We start from the raw sequence: 21,609 nt of genomic DNA on the forward strand, positions 1-21,609 counted from the left end.
GGTTTAGATGGTGTAATGATTCTCAGTGGTTTAGATGGTATAATGATTCTCAGTGGTTTAGATGGTTCAGTGATTCTTAGTGGTTTAGATTGTATAATGATTCTCAGTGGTTTAGATGGTAGTGATTCTCCGTGGTTTAGACGGTGTAATGATTCTCAGTGGTTTAGATGGTACAATGATTCTCAGTGGTTTAGATTGTATAATGATTCTCAGTGGTTTAGATGGTAGTGATTCTCAGTGGTTTAGATCGTATAATGTTTCTCAGTGGTGTAGATGGTATAATGATGCTCAGTGGTGTAGATGGTATAATGATTCTCAGTGGTTTAGATGGTACAGTGATTCTCAGTGGTTTAGATGGTACAGTGATTCTCAGTGGTTTAGATGGTACAATGATTCTCAGTGGTTTAGATGGTACAATGATTCTCAGTGGTTTAGATGGTACAATGATTCTCAGTGGTTTAGATGGTAATGATTCTCAGTGGTTTAGATCGTATAATGTTTCTCAGTGGTGTAGATGGTATAATGATGCTCAGTGGTGTAGATGGTATAATGATTCTCAGTGGTTTAGAGGGTACAGTGATTCTCAGTGGTTTAGATGGTACAATGATTCTCAGTGGTTTAGATGGTAGTGATTCTCAGTGGTTTAGATGGTACAATGATTATCAGTGGTTTAGATGGTATAATGATTCTCAGTGGTTTAGATGGTACAGTGATTCTCAGTGGTGTAGATGGTATAATGATTCTCAGTGGTTTAGATGGTATAATGATTCTCAGTGGTTTAGATCGTATAATGATTCTCAGTGGTGTAGATGGTATAATGATGCTCAGTGGTGTAGATGGTATAATGATTCTCAGTGGTTTAGATGGTTTAATGATTCTCAGTGGTGTAGATGGTATAATGATTCTCAGTGGTTTAGATCGTATAATGTTTCTCAGTGGTGTAGACGGTATAATGATTCTCAGTGGTGTAGATGGTATAATGATTCTCAGTGGTGTAGATGGTATAATGATTCTCAGTGGTTTAGATGGTACAATGATTGTCAGTAGTGTAGATGGTATAATGATTCTCAGTGGTTTAGATGGTACAGTGATTCTCAGTGGTTTAGATTGTATAATGATTCTCAGTGGTTTAGATGGTACAGTGATTCTCTGTGGTTTAGATGGTAGTGATTCTCTGTGGTTTAGATGGTATAATGATTCTCAGTGGTTTAGATGGTATAATGATTCTCAGTGGTTTAGATGGTACAGTGATTCTCAGTGGTTTAGATGGTACAATGATTCTCAGTGGTTAGATGTTAGTGATTCTCAGTGGTTTAGATGGTATAATGATTCTCAGTGGTTTAGATGGTACAGTGATTCTCAGTGGTTTAGATGGTACAATGATTCTCAGTGGTTTAGATGGTGTAATGATTCTCAGTGGTTTAGATGGTATAATGATTCTCAGTGGTTTAGATGGTTCAGTGATTCTTAGTGGTTTAGATTGTATAATGATTCTCAGTGGTTTAGATGGTAGTGATTCTCAGTGGTTTAGACGGTGTAATGATTCTCAGTGGTTTAGATGGTACAATGATTCTCAGTGGTTTAGATGGTATAATGATTCTCAGTGGTTTAGATGGTAGTGATTCTCAGTGGTTTAGATCGTATAATGTTTCTCAGTGGTGTAGATGGTATAATGATTCTCAGTGGTTTAGATGGTATAATGATTCTCAGTGGTTTAGATGGTACAGTGATTCTCAGTGGTTTAGATTGTATAATGATTCTCAGTGGTTTAGATGGTATAATGATTCTCAGTGGTTTAGATGGTACAGTGATTCTCTGTGGTTTAGATGGTATAATGATTCTCAGTGGTTTAGATGGTATAATGATTCTCAGTGGTTTAGATGGTATAATGATTCTCAGTGGTTAGATGTTAGTGATTCTCAGTGGTTTAGATGGTATAATGATTCTCAGTGGTATAGATGGTAGTGATTCTCAGTGGTTTAGACGGTGTAATGATTCTCAGTGGTTTAGATGGTACAATGATTCTCAGTGGTTTAGATGGTATAATGATTCTCAGTGGTTTAGATGGTACAATGATTGTCAGTAGTGTAGATGGTATAATGATTCTCAGTGGTTTAGATGGTACAGTGATTCTCAGTGGTTTAGATTGTATAATGATTCTCAGTGGTTTAGATGGTATAATGATTCTCAGTGGTTTAGATGGTATAATGATTCTCAGTGGTTTAGATGGTTCAGTGATTCTCAGTGGTTTAGATGGTATAATGATTCTCAGTGGTTTAGATGGTACAATGATTCTCAGTGGTTTAGATGGTAGTGATTCTCAGTGGTTTAGATGGTATAATGATTCTCAGTGGTTTAGATGGTACAGTGATTCTCAGTGGTTTAGATGGTACAATATTTCTCAGTGGTTTAGATGGTACAGTGATTCTCAGTGGTGTAGATGGTACAATGATTCTCAGTGGTTTAGATGGTAGTGATTCTCAGTGGTTTAGATGGTATAATGATTCTCAGTGGTTTAGATGGTTCAGTGATTCTCAGTGGTTTAGATGGTATAATGATTCTCAGTGGTTTAGACGGTGTAATGATTCTCAGTGGTTTAGATGGTACAGTGATTCTCAGTGGTTTAGATGGTATAATGATTCTCAGTGGTTTAGATGGTACAATGATTCTCAGTGGTGTAGATGGTACAATGATTCTCAGTGGTTTAGATGGTACAGTGATTCTTAGTGGTTTAGATGGTACAATGATTCTCAGTGGTTTAGATGGTAGTGATTCTAAGTGGTTTAGATGGTACAATGATTATCAGTGGTTTAGATGGTATAATGATTCTCAGTGGTTTAGACGGTGTAATGATTCTCAGTGGTTTAGATGGTACAGTGATTCTCAGTGGTTTAGATGGTATAAAGATTCTCAGTGGTTTAGATGGTACAGTGATTCTCAGTGGTGTAGATGGTATAATGATTCTCAGTGGTTTAGATTGTTTAATGATTCTCAGTGGTGTAGATGGTATAATGATTCTCAGTGGTTTAGATGGTATAATGATTCTCAGTGGTTTAGATCGTATAATGATTCTCAGTGGTGTAGATGGTATAATGATGCTCAGTGGTGTAGATGGTATAATGATTCTCAGTGGTTTAGATGGTTTAATGATTCTCAGTGGTGTAGATGGTATAATGATTCTCAGTGGTTTAGATCGTATAATGTTTCTCAGTGGTGTAGACGGTATAATGATTCTCAGTGGTGTAGATGGTATAATGATTCTCAGTGGTGTAGATGGTATAATGATTCTCAGTGGTTTAGATGGTACAATGATTGTCAGTAGTGTAGATGGTATAATGATTCTCAGTGGTTTAGATGGTATAATGATTCTCAGTGGTTTAGATGGTATAATGATTCTCAGTGGTTTAGATGGTACAGTGATTCTCTGTGGTTTAGATGGTACAGTGATTCTCAGTGGTTTAGATGGTACAGTGATTCTCAGTGGTTTAGATGGTACAATGATTCTCAGTGGTTAGATGTTAGTGATTCTCAGTGGTTTAGATGGTATAATGATTCTCAGTGGTTTAGATGGTACAGTGATTCTCAGTGGTTTAGATGGTACAATGATTCTCAGTGGTTTAGATGGTATAATGATTCTCAGTGGTTTAGATGGTAGTGATTCTCAGTGGTTTAGATCGTATAATGTTTCTCAGTGGTGTAGATGGTATAATGATGCTCAGTGGTGTAGATGGTACAATGATTGTCAGTGGTTTAGATGGTTCAGTGATTCTTAGTGGTTTAGATGGTATAATGATTCTCAGTGGTATAGATGGTAGTGATTCTCAGTGGTTTAGACGGTGTAATGATTCTCAGTGGTTTAGATGGTTCAGTGATTCTCAGTGGTTTAGATGGTATAATGATTCTCAGTGGTTTAGATGGTACAATGATTCTCAGTGGTTTAGATGGTAGTGATTCTCAGTGGTTTAGATGGTATAATGATTCTCAGTGGTTTAGATGGTACAGTGATTCTCAGTGGTTTAGATGGTATAATGATTCTCAGTGGTTTAGATGGTACAATGATTCTCAGTGGTGTAGATGGTACAATGATTCTCAGTGGTTTAGATGGTACAGTGATTCTCAGTGGTTTAGATGGTACAATGATTCTCAGTGGTTTAGATGGTAGTGATTCTCAGTGGTTTAGATGGTACAATGATTATCAGTGGTTTAGATGGTATAATGATTCTCAGTGGTTTAGATGGTACAGTGATTCTCAGTGGTGTAGATGGTATAATGATTCTCAGTGGTTTAGATGGTATAATGATTCTCAGTGGTTTAGATCGTATAATGATTCTCAGTGGTGTAGATGGTATAATGATGCTCAGTGGTGTAGATGGTATAATGATTCTCAGTGGTTTAGATGGTTTAATGATTCTCAGTGGTGTAGATGGTATAATGATTCTCAGTGGTTTAGATCGTATAATGTTTCTCAGTGGTGTAGACGGTATAATGATTCTCAGTGGTGTAGATGGTATAATGATTCTCAGTGGTGTAGATGGTATAATGATTCTCAGTGGTTTAGATGGTACAATGATTGTCAGTAGTGTAGATGGTATAATGATTCTCAGTGGTTTAGATGGTACAGTGATTCTCAGTGGTTTAGATTGTATAATGATTCTCAGTGGTTTAGATGGTACAGTGATTCTCTGTGGTTTAGATGGTAGTGATTCTCTGTGGTTTAGATGGTACAGTGATTCTCAGTGGTTTAGATGGTACAATGATTCTCAGTGGTTTAGATGGTACAGTGATTCTCAGTGGTTTAGATGGTACAATGATTCTCAGTGGTTAGATGTTAGTGATTCTCAGTGGTTTAGATGGTATAATGATTCTCAGTGGTTTAGATGGTACAGTGATTCTCAGTGGTTTAGATGGTACAATGATTCTCAGTGGTTTAGATGGTGTAATGATTCTCAGTGGTTTAGATGGTATAATGATTCTCAGTGGTTTAGATGGTTCAGTGATTCTTAGTGGTTTAGATTGTATAATGATTCTCAGTGGTTTAGATGGTAGTGATTCTCCGTGGTTTAGACGGTGTAATGATTCTCAGTGGTTTAGATGGTACAATGATTCTCAGTGGTTTAGATGGTATAATGATTCTCAGTGGTTTAGATGGTAGTGATTCTCAGTGGTTTAGATCGTATAATGTTTCTCAGTGGTGTAGATGGTATAATGATGCTCAGTGGTGTAGATGGTATAATGATTCTCAGTGGTTTAGATGGTACAGTGATTCTCAGTGGTTTAGATGGTACAGTGATTCTCAGTGGTTTAGATGGTACAATGATTCTCAGTGGTTTAGATGGTACAATGATTCTCAGTGGTTTAGATGGTATAATGATTCTCAGTGGTTTAGATGGTAGTGATTCTCAGTGGTTTAGATCGTATAATGTTTCTCAGTGGTGTAGATGGTATAATGATGCTCAGTGGTGTAGATGGTATAATGATTCTCAGTGGTTTAGATGGTACAGTGATTCTCAGTGGTTTAGATTGTATAATGATTCTCAGTGGTTTAGATGGTATAATGATTCTCAGTGGTTTAGATGGTTTAATGATTCTCAGTTGTGTAGATGGTATAATGATTCTCAGTGGTGTAGATGGTATAATGATTCTCAGTGGTTTAGATGGTATAATGATTCTCAGTGGTTTAGATGGTACAGTGATTCTCAGTGGTTTAGATGGTACAGTGATTCTCAGTGGTTTAGATGGTACAATGATTCTCAGTGGTTTAGATGGTACAATGATTCTCAGTGGTTTAGATGGTATAATGATTCTCAGTGGTTTAGATGGTAGTGATTCTCAGTGGTTTAGATCGTATAATGTTTCTCAGTGGTGTAGATGGTATAATGATGCTCAGTGGTGTAGATGGTATAATGATTCTCAGTGGTTTAGATGGTACAGTGATTCTCAGTGGTTTAGATTGTATAATGATTCTCAGTGGTTTAGATGGTATAATGATTCTCAGTGGTTTAGATGGTTTAATGATTCTCAGTTGTGTAGATGGTATAATGATTCTCAGTGGTGTAGATGGTATAATGATTCTCAGTGGTTTAGATGGTATAATGATTCTCAGTGGTTTAGATGGTATAATGATTCTCAGTGGTTTAGACGGTGTAATGATTCTCAGTGGTTTAGATGGTACAATGATTCTCAGTGGTTTAGATGGTATAATGATTCTCTGTGGTTTAGATGGTACAGTGATTCTCAGTGGTTTAGATGGTATAATGATTCTCAGTGGTTTAGATGGTATAATGATTCTCAGTGGTTTAGATGGTATAATGATTCTCAGTGGTTTAGATGGTACAGTGATTCTCAGTGGTTTAGATGGTACAATGATTCTCAGTGGTTAGATGTTAGTGATTCTCAGTGGTTTAGATGGTATAATGATTCTCAGTGGTTTAGATGGTTCAGTGATTCTTAGTGGTTTAGATGGTATAATGATTCTCAGTGGTATAGATGGTAGTGATTCTCAGTGGTTTAGATGGTATAATGATTCTCAGTGGTTTAGATGGTACAATGATTGTCAGTAGTGTAGATGGTATAATGATTCTCAGTGGTTTAGATGGTATAATGATTCTCAGTGGTTTAGACGGTGTAATGATTCTCAGTGGTTTAGATGGTACAGTGATTCTCTGTGGTTTAGATGGTAGTGATTCTCAGTGGTTTAGATGGTACAATGATTCTCAGTGGTTTAGATGGTATAATGATTCTCAGTGGTTTAGATGGTACAGTGATTCTCAGTGGTTTAGATTGTATAATGATTCTCAGTGGTTTAGATGGTATAATGATTCTCAGTGGTTTAGATGGTACAATGATTGTCAGTAGTGTAGATGGTATAATGATTCTCAGTGGTTTAGATGGTATAATGATTCTCAGCTGTTTAGACGGTGTAATGATTCTCAGTGGTTTAGATGGTACAGTGATTCTCTGTGGTTTAGATGGTAGTGATTCTCAGTGGTTTAGATGGTACAATGATTCTCAGTGGTTTAGATGGTATAATGATTCTCAGTGTTTTAGATGGTACAGTGATTCTGAGTGGTTTAGATGGTACAATGATTCTCAGTGGTTTAGATGGTACAATGATTCTCAGTGGTTTAGATGGTTCAGTGATTCTTAGTGGTTTAGATTGTATAATGATTCTCAGTGGTTTAGATGGTAGTGATTCTCAGTGGTTTAGACGGTGTAATGATTCTCAGTGGTTTAGATGGTACAGTGATTCTCTGTGGTTTAGATGGTAGTGATTCTCAGTGGTTTAGATGGTACAATGATTCTCAGTGGTTTAGATGGTATAATGATTCTCAGTGGTTTAGATGGTACAGTGATTCTGAGTGGTTTAGATGGTACAATGATTCTCAGTGGTTTAGATGGTACAATGATTCTCAGTGGTTTAGATGGTTCAGTGATTCTTAGTGGTTTAGATTGTATAATGATTCTCAGTGGTTTAGATGGTAGTGATTCTCAGTGGTTTAGACGGTGTAATGATTCTCAGTGGTTTAGATGGTACAATGATTCTCAGTGGTTTAGATGGTATAATGATTCTCAGTGGTTTAGATGGTACAGTGATTCTCAGTGGTTTAGATGGTACAATGATTCTCAGTGGTTTAGATGGTATAATGATTCTCAGTGGTTTAGATGGTAGTGATTCTCAATGGTTTAGATCGTATAATGTTTCTCAGTGGTGTAGATGGTATAATGATGCTCAGTGGTGTAGATGGTATAATGATTCTCAGTGGTTTAGATGGTATAATGATTCTCAGTGGTTTAGATGGTACAGTGATTCTCAGTGGTTTAGATGGTACAATGATTCTCAGTGGTTAGATGTTAGTGATTCTCAGTGGTTTAGATGGTACAGTGATTCTCAGTGGTATAGATGGTAGTGATTCTCAGTGGTTTAGATGGTACAATGATTCTCAGTGGTTTAGATGGTATAATGATTCTCAGTGGTTTAGATGGTACAATGATTGTCAGTGGTTTAGATTGTATGATGATTCTCGGTGGTTTAGATGGTATAATGATTCTCAGTGGTTTAGATGGTATAATGATTCTCAGTGGTTTAGATGGTTCAGTGATTCTCAGTGGTTTAGATGGTATAATGATTCTCAGTGGTTTAGATGGTACAATGATTCTCAGTGGTTTAGATGGTAGTGATTCTCAGTGGTTTAGATGGTATAATGATTCTCAGTGGTTTAGACGGTGTAATGATTCTCAGTGGTTTAGATGGTACAGTGATTCTCTGTGGTTTAGATGGTAGTGATTCTCTGTGGTTTAGATGGTTCAGTGATTCTTAGTGGTTTAGATTGTATAATGATTCTCAGTGGTTTAGATGGTAGTGATTCTCAGTGGTTTAGACGGTGTAATGATTCTCAGTGGTTTAGATGGTACAATGATTCTCAGTGGTTTAGATGGTATAATGATTCTCAGTGGTTTAGATGGTAGTGATTCTCAGTGGTTTAGATGGTACAATGATTCTCAGTGGTTTAGATGGTACAATGATTCTCAGTGGTTTAGATGGTACAATGATTCTCAGTGGTTTAGATGGTATAATGATTCTCAGTGGTTTAGATGGTAGTGATTCTCAGTGGTTTAGATCGTATAATGTTTCTCAGTGGTGTAGATGGTATAATGATGCTCAGTGGTGTAGATGGTATAATGATTCTCAGTGGTTTAGATGGTATAATGATTCTCAGTGGTTTAGATGGTTTAATGATTCTCAGTTGTGTAGATGGTATAATGATTCTCAGTGGTGTAGATGGTATAATGATTCTCAGTGGTTTAGATGGTACAGTGATTCTCAGTGGTTTAGATGGTAGTGATTCTCTGTGGTTTAGATGGTATAATGATTCTCAGTGGTTTAGATGGTATAATGATTCTCAGTGGTTTAGATGGTACAATGATTCTCAGTGGTTTAGATGGTACAATGATTCTCAGTGGTTAGATGTTAGTGATTCTCAGTGGTTTAGATGGTATAATGATTCTCAGTGGTTTAGATGGTACAGTGATTCTCAGTGGTTTAGATGGTACAATGATTCTCAGTGGTTAGATGTTAGTGATTCTCAGTGGTTTAGATGGTATAATGATTCTCAGTGGTTTAGATGGTATAATGATTCTCAGTGGTTTAGATGGTATAATGATTCTCAGTGGTTTAGATGGTTCAGTGATTCTCAGTGGTTTAGATGGTAGTGATTCTCAGTGGTTTAGATGGTACAATGATTCTCAGTGGTTTAGATGGTATAATGATTCTCAGTGGTTTAGATGGTACAATGATTCTCAGTGGTTTAGATTGTATAATGATTCTCAGTGGTTTAGATGGTATAATGATTCTCAGTGGTTTAGATGGTTCAGTGATTCTCAGTGGTTTAGATGGTATAATGATTCTCAGTGGTATAGATGGTAGTGATTCTCAGTGGTTTAGACGGTGTAATGATTCTCAGTGGTTTAGATGGTACAATGATTCTCAGTGGTTTAGATGGTATAATGATTCTCAGTGGTTTAGATGGTATAATGATTCTCAGTGGTTTAGATGTTTCAGTGATTCTCAGTGGTTTAGATGGTATAATGATTCTCAGTGGTTTAGATGGTACAATGATTCTCAGTGGTGTAGATGGTACAATGATTCTCAGTGGTTTAGATGGTACAGTGATTCTCAGTGGTTTAGATGGTACAGTGATTCTCAGTGGTTTAGATGGTATAATGATTCTCAGTGGTTTAGATGGTACAGTGATTCTCAGTGGTGTAGATGGTATAATGATTCTCAGTGGTTTAGATTGTTTAATGATTCTCAGTTGTGTAGATGGTATAATGATTCTCAGTGGTTTAGATGGTATAATGATTCTCAGTGGTTTAGATGGTAGTGATTCTCAGCGGTTTAGATGGTAGTGATTCTCAGTGGTTTAGATCGTATAATGTTTCTCAGTGGTGTAGATGGTATAATGATGCTAAGTGGTGTAGATGGTATAATGATTCTCAGTGGTTTAGATGGTACAGTGATTCTCTGTGGTTTAGATGGTAGTGATTCTCTGTGGTTTAGATGGTTTAATGATTCTTAGTGGTTTAGATGGTATAATGATTCTCAGTGGTTTAGATCGTATAATGTTTCTCAGTGGTGTAGACGGTATAATGATTCTCAGTGGTTTAGATCGTATAATGTTTCTCAGTGGTGTAGACGGTATAATGATTCTCAGTGGTTTAGATGGTATAATGATTCTCAGTGGTGTAGATGGTATAATGATTCTCAGTGGTTTAGATCGTATAATGTTTCTCAGTGGTGTAGACGGTATAATGATTCTCAGTGGTTTAGATCGTATAATGTTTCTCAGTGGTGTAGACGGTATAATGATTCTCAGTGGTTTAGATGGTATAATGATTCTCAGTGGTTTAGATGGTATAATGATTCTCAGTGGTTTAGACGGTGTAATGATTCTCAGTGGTTTAGATGGTACAATGATTCTCAGTGGTTTAGATGGTATAATGATTCTCAGTGGTGTAGATGGTTCAGTGGTTCTCAGTGGTTTAGATGGTATAATGATTCTCAGTGGTTTAGATGGTATAATGATTCTCAGTTGTGTAGATGGTAGTGATTCTCAGTGGTTTAGATCGTATAATGTTTCTCAGTGGTGTAGATGGTATAATGATGCTCAGTGGTGTAGATGGTATAATGATTCTCAGTGGTGTAGATGGTATAATGATTCTCAGTGGTGTAGATGGTATAATGATTCTCAGTGGTGTAGATGGTATAATGATTCTCAGTGGTTTAGATCGTATAATGATTCTCAGTGGTGTAGATGTCAACCACAACCTGCCGACTAATTGACGGAACTGTTTCAGAACGCCACCTCACAATGCTGTTCTGCTGATCAAAGACATTGATCTGCTGATCAAACACATTGATCTGCTGATCAAACGCATTGATCTGCTGGTCAAACACATTGATCTGCTGGTCAAACACATTGATCTGCTGATCAAACGCATAGATCTGCTGATCAAACACATTGATCTGCTGATCAAACACATTGATCTGCTGATCAAACACATTGATATGCTGATCAAACACATTGATCTGCTGCCTGCACTGAGTTATAGATCTGGACCACTATATAGATTCCATTCATGTGCTGCCTGCAGTCCAAGTGTTCATCCCAAATGGCACCCTATTCCCTATGGGCCCTGGCCAATAGTACTGCACTATATAGGGAATAGGCTACCATCTTCTATCTTATGATGTCAGGTTATACTACGCTCAGCCAAACAGCAGAGAGCTGGGCCAAGAGGGCAGACTATTCAGATACCCCAGAGGTTGGGCGAACACATACACACACACACACACACACACACACAGACACACACACACACACACACACACACACACACACACACACACACACACACACAGACACACACACACACACACACACACAGACACAGACAGACACTGAAACACACCCACCCTGACAGAGTGGTGTTGTCAGGCTGTTGTGTTCTCTTGTTCTGTCCTGTTGTGTTCTATTGTTCTGTCCTGTTGTGTTCTCTTGTTCTGTCCTGTTGTGTTCTATTGTTCTTTCCTGTTGTGTTCCATTGTTCTGTCCAGTTGTGTTCTATTGTTCTGTCCTGTTGTGTTCTATTGTTCTGTCCTGTTGTGTTCTATTGTTCTGTCCTGTTGTGTTCTATTGTTCTGTCCTGTTGTGTTCTATTGTTCTGTCCTGTTGTGTTCTGTTGTTCTGTCCTGTTGTGTTCTGTTGTTCTGTCCTGTTGTTCAGTCCTGTTGTGTTCTTTTGTTATGTCCAGTTGTGTTCTATTGTTCTGTCCTGTTGTGTTCTATTGTTCTGTCCTGTTGTGTTCTATTGTTCTGTCCAGTTGTGTTCTATTGTTCTGTCCTGTTGTGCTCTATTGTTCTGTCCTGTTGTGTTCAATTGTTCTGTCCTGTTGCGTTCTATTGTTCTGTCCTGTTGCGTTCTATTGTTCTGTCCTGTTGTGTTCTGTTGTTCTGTCCTGTTGTGTTCTATTGTTCTGTCCAGTTGTGTTCTATTGTTCTGTCCTGTTGTATTCTATTGTTCTGTCCTGTTGTGTTCTATTGTTCTGTCCTGTTGTGTTCTATTGTTCTGTCCTGTTGTGTTATATTGTTCTGTCCTGTTGTGTTCTATTGTTCTGTCCTGTTGTGTTCTATTGTTCTGTACTGTTGTGTTCTGTTGTTCTGTCCTGTTGTTCTGTCCTGTTGTGTTCTATTGTTCTGTCCAGTTGTGTTCTATTGTTCTGTCCTGTTGTGTTCTATTGTTCTGTCCTGTTGTGTTCTATTGTTCTGTCCAGTTGTGTTCTGTTGTTCTGTCCTGTTGTGTTCTGTCCTGTTGTGTTCTATTGTTCTGTCCAGTTGTGTTCTATTGTTCTGTCCTGTTGTGTTCTATTGTTCTGTCCTGTTGTGTTCTATTGTTCTGTCCTGTTGTGTTCGATTGTTCTGTCCTTTTGTGTTCGATTGTTCTGTCCTTTTGTGTTCTATTGTTCTGTCCTGTTGTGTTCTATTGTTCTGTCCTGTTGTGTTCTATTCTTCTGTCCTGTTGTGTTCTATTGTTCTGTCCTGTTGTGTTCTGTTGTTCTGTCTTGTTGTGTTCTGTTGTTCTGTCCTGTTGTGTTCTATTGTTCTGTAATGTTGTGTTCTATTGTTCTGTCCAGTTGTGTTCTATTGTTCTGTCCTGTTGTGTTCTATTGTTCTGTCCTGTTGTTCTGTCCTGTTGTGTTCTATTGTTCTGTCCTGTTGTGTTCTATTGTTCTGTCCTGTTGTGTTCTATTGTTCTGTCCTGTTGTGTTCTCTTGTTCTGTCCTGTTGTGTTCTATTGTTCTGTCCTGTTGTGTTCTATTGTTCTGTCCAGTTGTGTTCTGTTGTTCTGTCCTGTTGTGTTCTGTCCTGTTGTGTTATATTGTTCTGTCCAGTTGTGTTCTATTGTTCTGTCCTGTTATGTCCTGTTGTGTTCTGTTGTTCTGTCCTGTTGTGTTCTATTGTTCTGTAATGTTGTGTTCTATTGTTCTGTCCTGTTGTGTTCTGTCCTGTTGTTCTGTCCTGTTGTGTTCTATTGTTCTGTCCTGTTGTGTTCTATTGTTCTGTCCTGTTGTGTTCGATTGTTCTGTCCTTTTGTGTTCTATTATTCTGTCCTGTTGTGTTCTATTCTTCTGTCCTGTTGTGTTCTATTGTTCTGTCCTGTTGTGTTCTGTTGTTCTGTCCTGTTGTGTTCTGTTCTTCTGTCCTGTTGTGTTCTATTGTTCTGTCCTGTTGTGTTCGATTGTTCTGTCACGGTTGTGTTCTATTGTTCTGTCCTGTTGTGTTCTATTGTTCTGTCCTGTTGTGTTCTATTGTTCTGTCCTGTTGTGTTCTCTTGTTCTGTCCTGTTGTTCTGTCCTGTTGTGTTCTATTCTGTCCTGTTGTGTTCAATTGTTCTGTCCTGTTGTGTTCTATTGTTCTGTCCTGTTGTGTTCGATTGTTCTGTCCTTGTCATGGTTGTAGTTCCACATATTTATTTATTCCGTGAAACGTTGCGATACACAAATAACTTGAATAACAAAAAAACAACAAACCGTGACGTAGAGAGAAATAAACACTACTCAAAAGATAACAACCCACAAATACAAGTGGGGAAAAAACCCTACTTAAATATGACCTCCAATTAGAGACAACGAGGACCGGCTGCCTCTAATTGGAGATCAAAATAAAATAAAAACATAGAAATAGAAACCTAGAATAACCACATAGAAATAGATAACATAGAAAATCACCCAAAAACACCCCCTGTCACGCCCTGACCTACTCTACTATAGAAAATGACATCTTACAAGGGTCAGGACTTGACAGTACCCCCCCCCCCAAAGGTGCAGACTCCGAATGCAAAAAACAACAACAAAAGCAACCACAAAACACAAAGGGAGGGTGACAAAAGTCTATGGTGGCTCTAGTGCAAAACCCAGAACCTTCCTCTTCCTCTAATCCTCCAGCAGCGGAGGTGGCTCCGGTTCAGGGCGTAACCCCTGTTCCGCCCGCAGATCCCTCCGCTTCTGTAACACCGGACCGTGGATCGTCATCTGAGGAATCGGACTGTAGATCATCACCGGAAGCTCTGTGCTGCAGACCGCCACTGGAGGTTCTGGGCTGCAGACTGTCGCTGGAGGCTCCAGACTGGGGAGCGTCGCTGGAGGCTCCGGACTGGGGAGCGTCGCTGGAGGCTCCGGACTGGGGAGCGTCGCTGGAGGCTCCGGACTGGGGAGCGTCGCTGGAGGTTCCGGACTGTAGGCCGTCTCAGTAGGTTCCGGACTGGGAACTGCCGCCGGAAGCTCTGGACTGGGAACTGTCGCCAGAAGCTCTGGACTGGGAACTGTCGCCGGAAGCTCTGGACTGGGAACTGTCGCCGGAAGCTCTGGACTGGGAACTGTCGCCGGAAGCTCTGGACTGGGAATGCGCACTGGAAGCCTGATGCGTGGGACTGGCCTAGGTGGCGCCAGACTGGTAACACACACCTCAGGACGAGTGCAGGGAGCAGGAACAGGACGTACTGGGCTATGGAGGTGAACTGGAGACCAGGAATGCTGAGCAGGCATACTCCTTCCTGGCTGAATGCCAATCTTAGCCCAACAACGGTGAGGAGCTTGCACCGAGCGCACCGGGCTGTGAGTGCGTATGGGCGATACAGTGCGCATCACCGCATAACACGGTGCTCGTTCAGTCACTCGCTCCTCAGCACGCCCGCTCCGCAACGCTCTCAACGCCAGCACCTCTCTCCGGAATCTTGCGTTGAGCTCCACGCTCGACTCCCTGACTGGCTCCAGTTCACTACTCGGCTCTCCACGGTAAGCACGGGAAGTTGGCTCAGGTCTCCACCCTGACTCTGCCAAACTCCCCGTGTGCGGGGGGGCTGCCTCTCACTCTTGCCTCTTGGTGGATATAGCGCCTCGTAGTATCGCCGCTCCACTTTTGCTGCCTCAATCTCCTCCCTCGGGCGGCAATACTCCCCAGCCTGCCTCCAGGGTCCTTTCCCGTCCAAAATCTCCTCCCAAGTCCATTCCTCCAGCTGATCCCTACCACGCTGCTTGGTCCTTTTGTGGTGGGTTGTTCTGTCGCGGTTGTCTAAAGGATCGGACCAACGCGCAGCATGGTTGTTGTTCCACATATTTATTTATACCGTGAAACGTTGCGATACACAAACAACTTGAATAACAAAAACAACAAACCGTGACGCAGAGAGAAATAAACACTACTCAAAAGATAACAACCCACAAACACAAGTGGAAAAATAAACTACTTAAATATGATCTCCAATTAGAGACAATGAGGACTGGCTGCCTCTAATTGGAGATCATCCCAAAAACCCCAACATAGAAATAGAAACCTAGAATAACCACATAGAAATAGATAACATAGAAAAACACCCAAAAACACCCCCTGTCACGCCCTGACCTACTCTACTATAGAAAATGACATCTTACAAGGGTCAGGACGTGACAGTCCTGTTGCGTTCTATTGTTCTGTCCAGTTGTGTTCTATTGTTCTGTTGTGTTCTATTGTTCTGTCCACATTTACATTTTAGTCATTTAGCAGACGCTCTTATCCAGAGCGACTTACAGTAGTGAATGCATTCATTTCATACATTTTTTTCTCCGTACTGGTCCCCCGTGGGAATCGAACCCACAACCCTGGCGTTGCAAACACCATGCTCTACCAACTGAGCCACACGGGACCACCGTGTTCTATTGTTCTGTCCTGTTGTGTTCTATTGTTCTGTCCTGTTGTGTTCTATTGTTCTGTCCTGTTGGAGTAGCGCACTTGCCAGAGTCTTCAGGGTGTCAATAACCAGTGCCGATTTTAGCATGTACATTTTGGTGGGGCAAAAAAAGTGGGATGCATGCCAACACAGCCACTACACATAAAAAACATAGCTGATATGGCTGACTTGCTTAAACAAATGTGGTTTCTACTGACAATTGAGATGTACCAACTATGGCATAAGGGAACGACTAGCGGATAAGAGGCAATCCGTAACTTCAATTAAGACATTAATGAGCGAGCGACGACGGACGTAGTAAATATAACTATTTGTTCAGCACTTCTGAAATATACAGCGACAGAATTCAGAACATGGGCCGTTCTTACAGTGTTTTCCCTGTACACCAAGTCAGACTGTTGTGGAGTTGTAGACTAGACCAGGGAGGATCATTGTATTGTTGTAGACTAGTCTAGGGAGGATCATTGTATTGTTGTAGACTAGTCTAGGGAGGATCATTGTATTGTTGTAGACTAGTCTAGGGAGGATCATTGTATTGTAGACTAGTCTAGGGAGGATCATTGTATTGTTGTAGACTAGTCTAGGGAGGATCATTGTATTGTTGTAGACTAGTCTAGGGAGGATCATTGTATTGTATTGTTGTAGACTAGTCTAGGGAGGATCATTGTATTGTAGACTAGTCTAGAGAGGATCATTGTATTGTTGTAGACTAGTCTAGGGAGGATCATTGTATTGTTGTAGACTAGTCTAGGGAGGATCATTGTGTTGTTGTAGACTAGTCTAGGGAGGATCATTGTGTTGTTGTAGACTAGTCTAGGGAATAGTCTATTTCCTATATAGTGCACTACTTTAGACCAGAGACCTATGGGCCGTAGCACCCTATTCCCTATATAGTGCACTACTTTTGACTAGAGACCTATGGTAATCCCTATGGGCCGTAGTGCAGTATAAAGGTAATAGGGGACCATTTGGGACTCAGACTCCCTGGGACTCCCTGGTCTGTCATAACCAGCACCTGCCTCACAGAGCCTGGAACACTTTCCATAGGTTCAGTTCAGCTGATTGTGGACCTTTATTTACTCCACCTTTATTTAACCAGGTAGGCCAGTTGAGAACAAGTCCTTTATTTAACCAGGTAGGCCAGTTGAGAACAAGTTGCTGTGGGGGGTGCAGGGCTGTTGACCAGGGTAGGGGTAGCCAGGTGGAAAGCATGGCCAGCCGTAGAGAAATGCTTATTGAAATTCTCAATTATAGTGGATTTAATTGGTGGTAACAGTGTTTCCTATCCTCAGTGCAGTGGGCAGCTGGGAGGAGGTGCTCTTATTCTCCATGGACTTTACCATGTCCCAGAACTTTGTGGAGTTAGTACTACAGGATGCAAATTTCTGCTTGAAAAAGCTAGCCTTTGCTTTCCTAACTGCCTGTGTATATTGGTTTCTGACTTCCCTGAAGAGTTGCATATCACGGGGGCTATTTGATGCTAATGCAGAACGCCACAGGATGTTTTTGTGCTGGTCAAGGGCAGTCACGTCTGGAGTGAACCAAGGGCGATATCTGTTCCTGGTTCTACATTATTTGAACAGGGCATGCTTATTTCAGATGGTGAGGAAAGCACTTTTAAAGAATAACCAGGCATCCTCGTCTGATGGAATGAGGTCAATAGCCTTCCAGGATACCAGGGCCAGGTCGATTAGAAAGGTCTGCTCGCAGAAGTGTTTCAGGGAGCGTTTGACAGTGATGAGGGGTGGTCGTTTGACCGCTGACCCATTACGGATGCAGGCAATGAGGCAGTGATCGCTGAGATCTTGGTTGAAGACAGCAGAGGTGTATTTAAAGGGCAAGTTGGTCAGGATGATATCTATGAGGGTGCCCGTGTTTACAGATTCAGGGTTGTACCTGGTAAGTTCCATGATAATTTGTGTGAGATTGAGGGCATCTAGCTTAGATTGTAGGATGGCCGGGATGTTATTCATATCCCAGTTTAGGTCACCTAACAGAACGAACTCTGAAGATAGATGGAGGGCAATCAATTCACATATGGGGTCCAGGGCACAGCTGGGGGCAGAGGGAGGTCTATAGCTAGCGACAACCGTGAGACTTGTTTCTGGAGATGTGGATTTGTAGAAGTAGAAGCTTGAATTGTTTGGGCACAGACCTGGATAGTAAGACAGCACTCTGCTAACTCCGTCCCCTTTGGCAGTTCTATCTTGTCGGAAAGTTTTATAGTTAGGGATGGACATTTCTGGATTTTTGGTGGCCTTCCTAAGCCAGGATTCAGACACGGCTAGGACATCCAGGTTGGCAGAGTGTGCTAAGGCAGTGAATAAAACAAACTTAGGGAGGAGGCTTCTGATGTTAACATGCATGAAACCAAGGCTTATACGGTTACAGAAGTCATCAAAAGAGAGCGCCTGGGGAATAGGAGTGGAGCTAGGCGCTGCAGGACCTGGATTAACCTCTACATCACCAGAGGGACAGAGGAGGAGTAGGATAAGGGTACGGCTAAAAGCTATAAGAACCTGGGGAATGGGAGTGGTGCAGGGGGCTGCAGGGCCTGGGTTAACCTCTACATCACCAGAGGAACAGAGGAGGAGTAGGATAAGGGTACGGCTAAAGGCTATAAGAACCTGGGGAATGGGAGTGGTGCTGGTGGCTGCAGGGCCTGGGTTAACCTCTACATCACCAGAGGAGGAGTAGGATAAGGGTACGGCTAAAGGCTATAAGGACTGGTCGTCTAGTGCGTTCTGAACAGAGAGTAAAAGGAGCAGGTTTCTGGGTGTGGAAGAATAGATTCAAGGCATAATGAACAGACAAGGGTATGGTGGGATGTGAATACAGTGGAGGTAAACCTAGACATTGGGTGACGATGAGAGAGGTTTTGTCTCTAGAGACATCATTTAAACCAGGTGATGTCACCGCATGCGTGTGGAGGGTGGAACTAAAGGGTTAGCTAAGGCGTATTGAGCAGGGCTGGAGGCTCTACAGTGAAATAAGGCAATAATCACTAACCAAATCAGCAATGGACAAGGCATATTGACATTAGGGAGAGGCATGCGTAGCGGAGTGATCATAGGGTCCAGTGAGTAGCTAGGCGAGCTCGAGACACGGCGTTTCAGACAGCTAGCAGGCCGGGTTTAACAAGCTAGCAGAAGGGCCTTAGAGGGACGTCGCGACGGAAGAGTCAGTTGTAGCCCCCTTGGACGGTTACGTCGGCAGACCAGTCGTGATGGATTGGTGGGGCTCCGTGTCGGCAGTAAAAGGGTCCAGGCCAGTTGGCAAAGCAGGTATTGTAGCCCAAGAAATTGGCTGATGGTCCTCTTCAGCTAACAGTCCGATATGCTCTAGACAGCTAGCGGGCCGCGGCTACCAGGCTAGCGGATGGGCCTTCAGGGGACGTCGCGACGACGGAGCCTGTTGAAACCCCTCGGGTGAATTACGTCGGTTGACCAGTCGTGATGGATTGGCGGGGCTCCGTGTCGGCAGTAAAAGGGGTCCAGGCCAATTGGCAAAATATGTATAGCACGAGGTTAGCTCCAGGCTAATTGGTTCTTGCTTCGGGACAGAGACGTTAGCCAGGGGGGTAGCCACTCGGATAGCAGCTAGCTAGCTGCGATGATCCAGGTGAAAAGGTTCAGAGCTTGCGGTAGGAATCCGGAGAAAAAGCAGTCCGGTATGCTCTGGGTTGAATCACGCTGTGCAGACTGGCAGGAGTTGTCCGGGCTAAAGGTTAGCTGATGACCGCTAGGAGTGGCTAACTGACTACTAGCTAGTAGCTAGTTAGCTGGCTAGCTTCTTTTAGGAGTTCCGGTTCTGAAGTAAAGAAAATAGCAGATCCATACCACATTGGGTGAGGCAGGTTGCAGAAGAGTATGTTGAACCTGAGGTTAAAAATATAAAAAATATGTACGAAATATATACGGAGGGGAAGAAAATATATATACTCGGGACACGACAAGACAAAGACATCTGAACTGCTACGCCATCTTGGATTCATGTATTCCCTATGTAGTGTACTACTTTTGACTAGAGACCTATGGTAATCCCTATGGGCCGTAGTGCAGTATAAAGGTAATAGGGGACCATTTGGGACTCAGACTCCCTGGGACTCCCTGGTCTGTCTTAACCAGCACCTGCCTACCGCTATATTACCTCAGCTTCTTACCTTCTCTCACCCCCTCAGCAGGCTTTCTCTCCCTTAGTCCCCCCTTCTTACCTTCTCTCACCCCCTCAGCAGGCTTTCTCTCCCTTAGTCCCCCCTTCTTACCTTCTCTCACCCCCTCAGCAGGCTTTCTCTCCCTTAGTTCCACCTTCTTACCTTCTCTCACCCCTCAGCAGGCTTTCTCTCCCTTAGTCCCCCCTTCTTACCTTCTCTCACCCCCTCAGCAGGCTTTCTCTCCCTTAGTTCCACCTTCTTACCTTCTCTCACCCCCTCAGCAGGCTTTCTCTCCCTTAGTCCCACCTTCTTACCTTCTCTCACCCCCTCAGCAGGCTTTCTCTCCCCTTCTTACCTTCTCTCACCCCCTCAGCAGGCTTTCTCTCCCTTAGTCCCACCTTCTTACCTTCTCTCACCCGCTCAGCAGGCTTTCTCTCCCTTAGTCCCCCCTTCTTACCTTCTCTCACCCCCTCAGCAGGCTTTCTCTCCCTTAGTCCCCCCTTCTTACCTTCTCTCACCCGCTCAGCAGGCTTTCTCTCCCTTAATTCCACCTTCTTACCTTCTCTCACCCGCTCAGCAGGCTTTCTCTCCCTTAGTCCCACCTTCTTACCTTCTCTCACCCGCTCAGCAGCTCTTTGTTGTTGATTATTGTGTTATGATCTGTTGCTGTGAAGTTTCCTCCTCAAACTGTTTGGCAAAAATATTAATGACAATATAAATGAACTAATCCATGAATTATATCCTAATTAAGCTGCTGTACGGACAACACACTCAACCATCTCTCCCTTCTCTTTTCCGCAGAAGAAGTTAACAGCAGAGTGTGTGTTCAGAGAGCAGTTCGAAGAGAATTGGTACAACACGTACTCCTCCACGCTCTACAAACACACGGACACCGGACGCTTCTACTACGTAGCGCTCAACAAGGACGGCTCGCCGCGGGAGGGGGGGAGGACTAAGAAACACCAGAAACTAACGCACTTCCTGCCTCGGCCTGTGGAGATAGAGAAGATCCCCCAGGCTTACAGAGATCTGTTCCAATACAGGTGACCAGGGATGAGCCTGGGAGAGAGGGATGAGGAGGAGGAAAGAGAGGAAGAGAGGTGGATGTTTGGCACTAAGGACAGGACTCAGTACTCCCACTGACCTCGCTCCCACACCTCCAGCCTCACTCCCCCTGTGAAGGTGTTTATATGTATTGCCCCTCCAGCCAAAAGGCCCCCCGTCCCGTTCTTCCGAGGACCACCGACCAGAGAGATAAACATAGCTTGTGTTCCTGGACGTTAACACTATGAGAAGACTGTTTGACCTCAGAGGGGTCAGAGCAGAGCAGTGGAGATGACTGAGGAGAGAGAGGAGGGGGGGGGGGGGGGGGGGGGTCCTACTACAGAAAGGTCTCTTTAGGCCGTAAGACCTCACTCTGGAGGAGAGCACAGAGTCGAGCGGAGGAGAAAATCTCTTCTCTGAACGGATACGGCGGGAGAGATGGAGGGAGAGAGACTGGACTGGCGTCAGGCCAGTACGACTGCCTCACCCACCCTGAGATAACCCACCTGAACCATCTGAAGAAGACAAAGACTGTTCCTGATGAGAACCACTTTTATACATAATAAAGATACTTAACCAGCGTTCACTGCAAATACGAAAAAGGGTTTGGGGTTAGTCGTCAGCTGTTCG

The 21,609-nt window shown here is 42.1% G+C and overlaps 1 protein-coding gene across 1 annotated transcript in view; it reads left to right on the plus strand.

Moving 5' to 3' along the window:
* Window positions 1-21,259, plus strand: part of fgf16 (fibroblast growth factor 16) — a 61,801-nt gene extending 40,542 nt beyond the window's left edge. The window contains exon 3 of the mRNA XM_045719404.2: window positions 20,737-21,259. Within this exon, the coding sequence (XP_045575360.1) occupies window positions 20,737-20,982 (246 nt within the window). The 3' untranslated portion in view covers window positions 20,983-21,259. The remainder of the gene's footprint in view (window positions 1-20,736) is intronic.
* Window positions 21,260-21,609: the final 350 nt, after the last annotated feature.

This window comes from Salmo salar, chromosome 05, assembly GCF_965601325.2.
Source record: "Salmo salar chromosome 05, fSalSal1, whole genome shotgun sequence".
Taxonomy (NCBI): domain Eukaryota; kingdom Metazoa; phylum Chordata; class Actinopteri; order Salmoniformes; family Salmonidae; genus Salmo; species Salmo salar.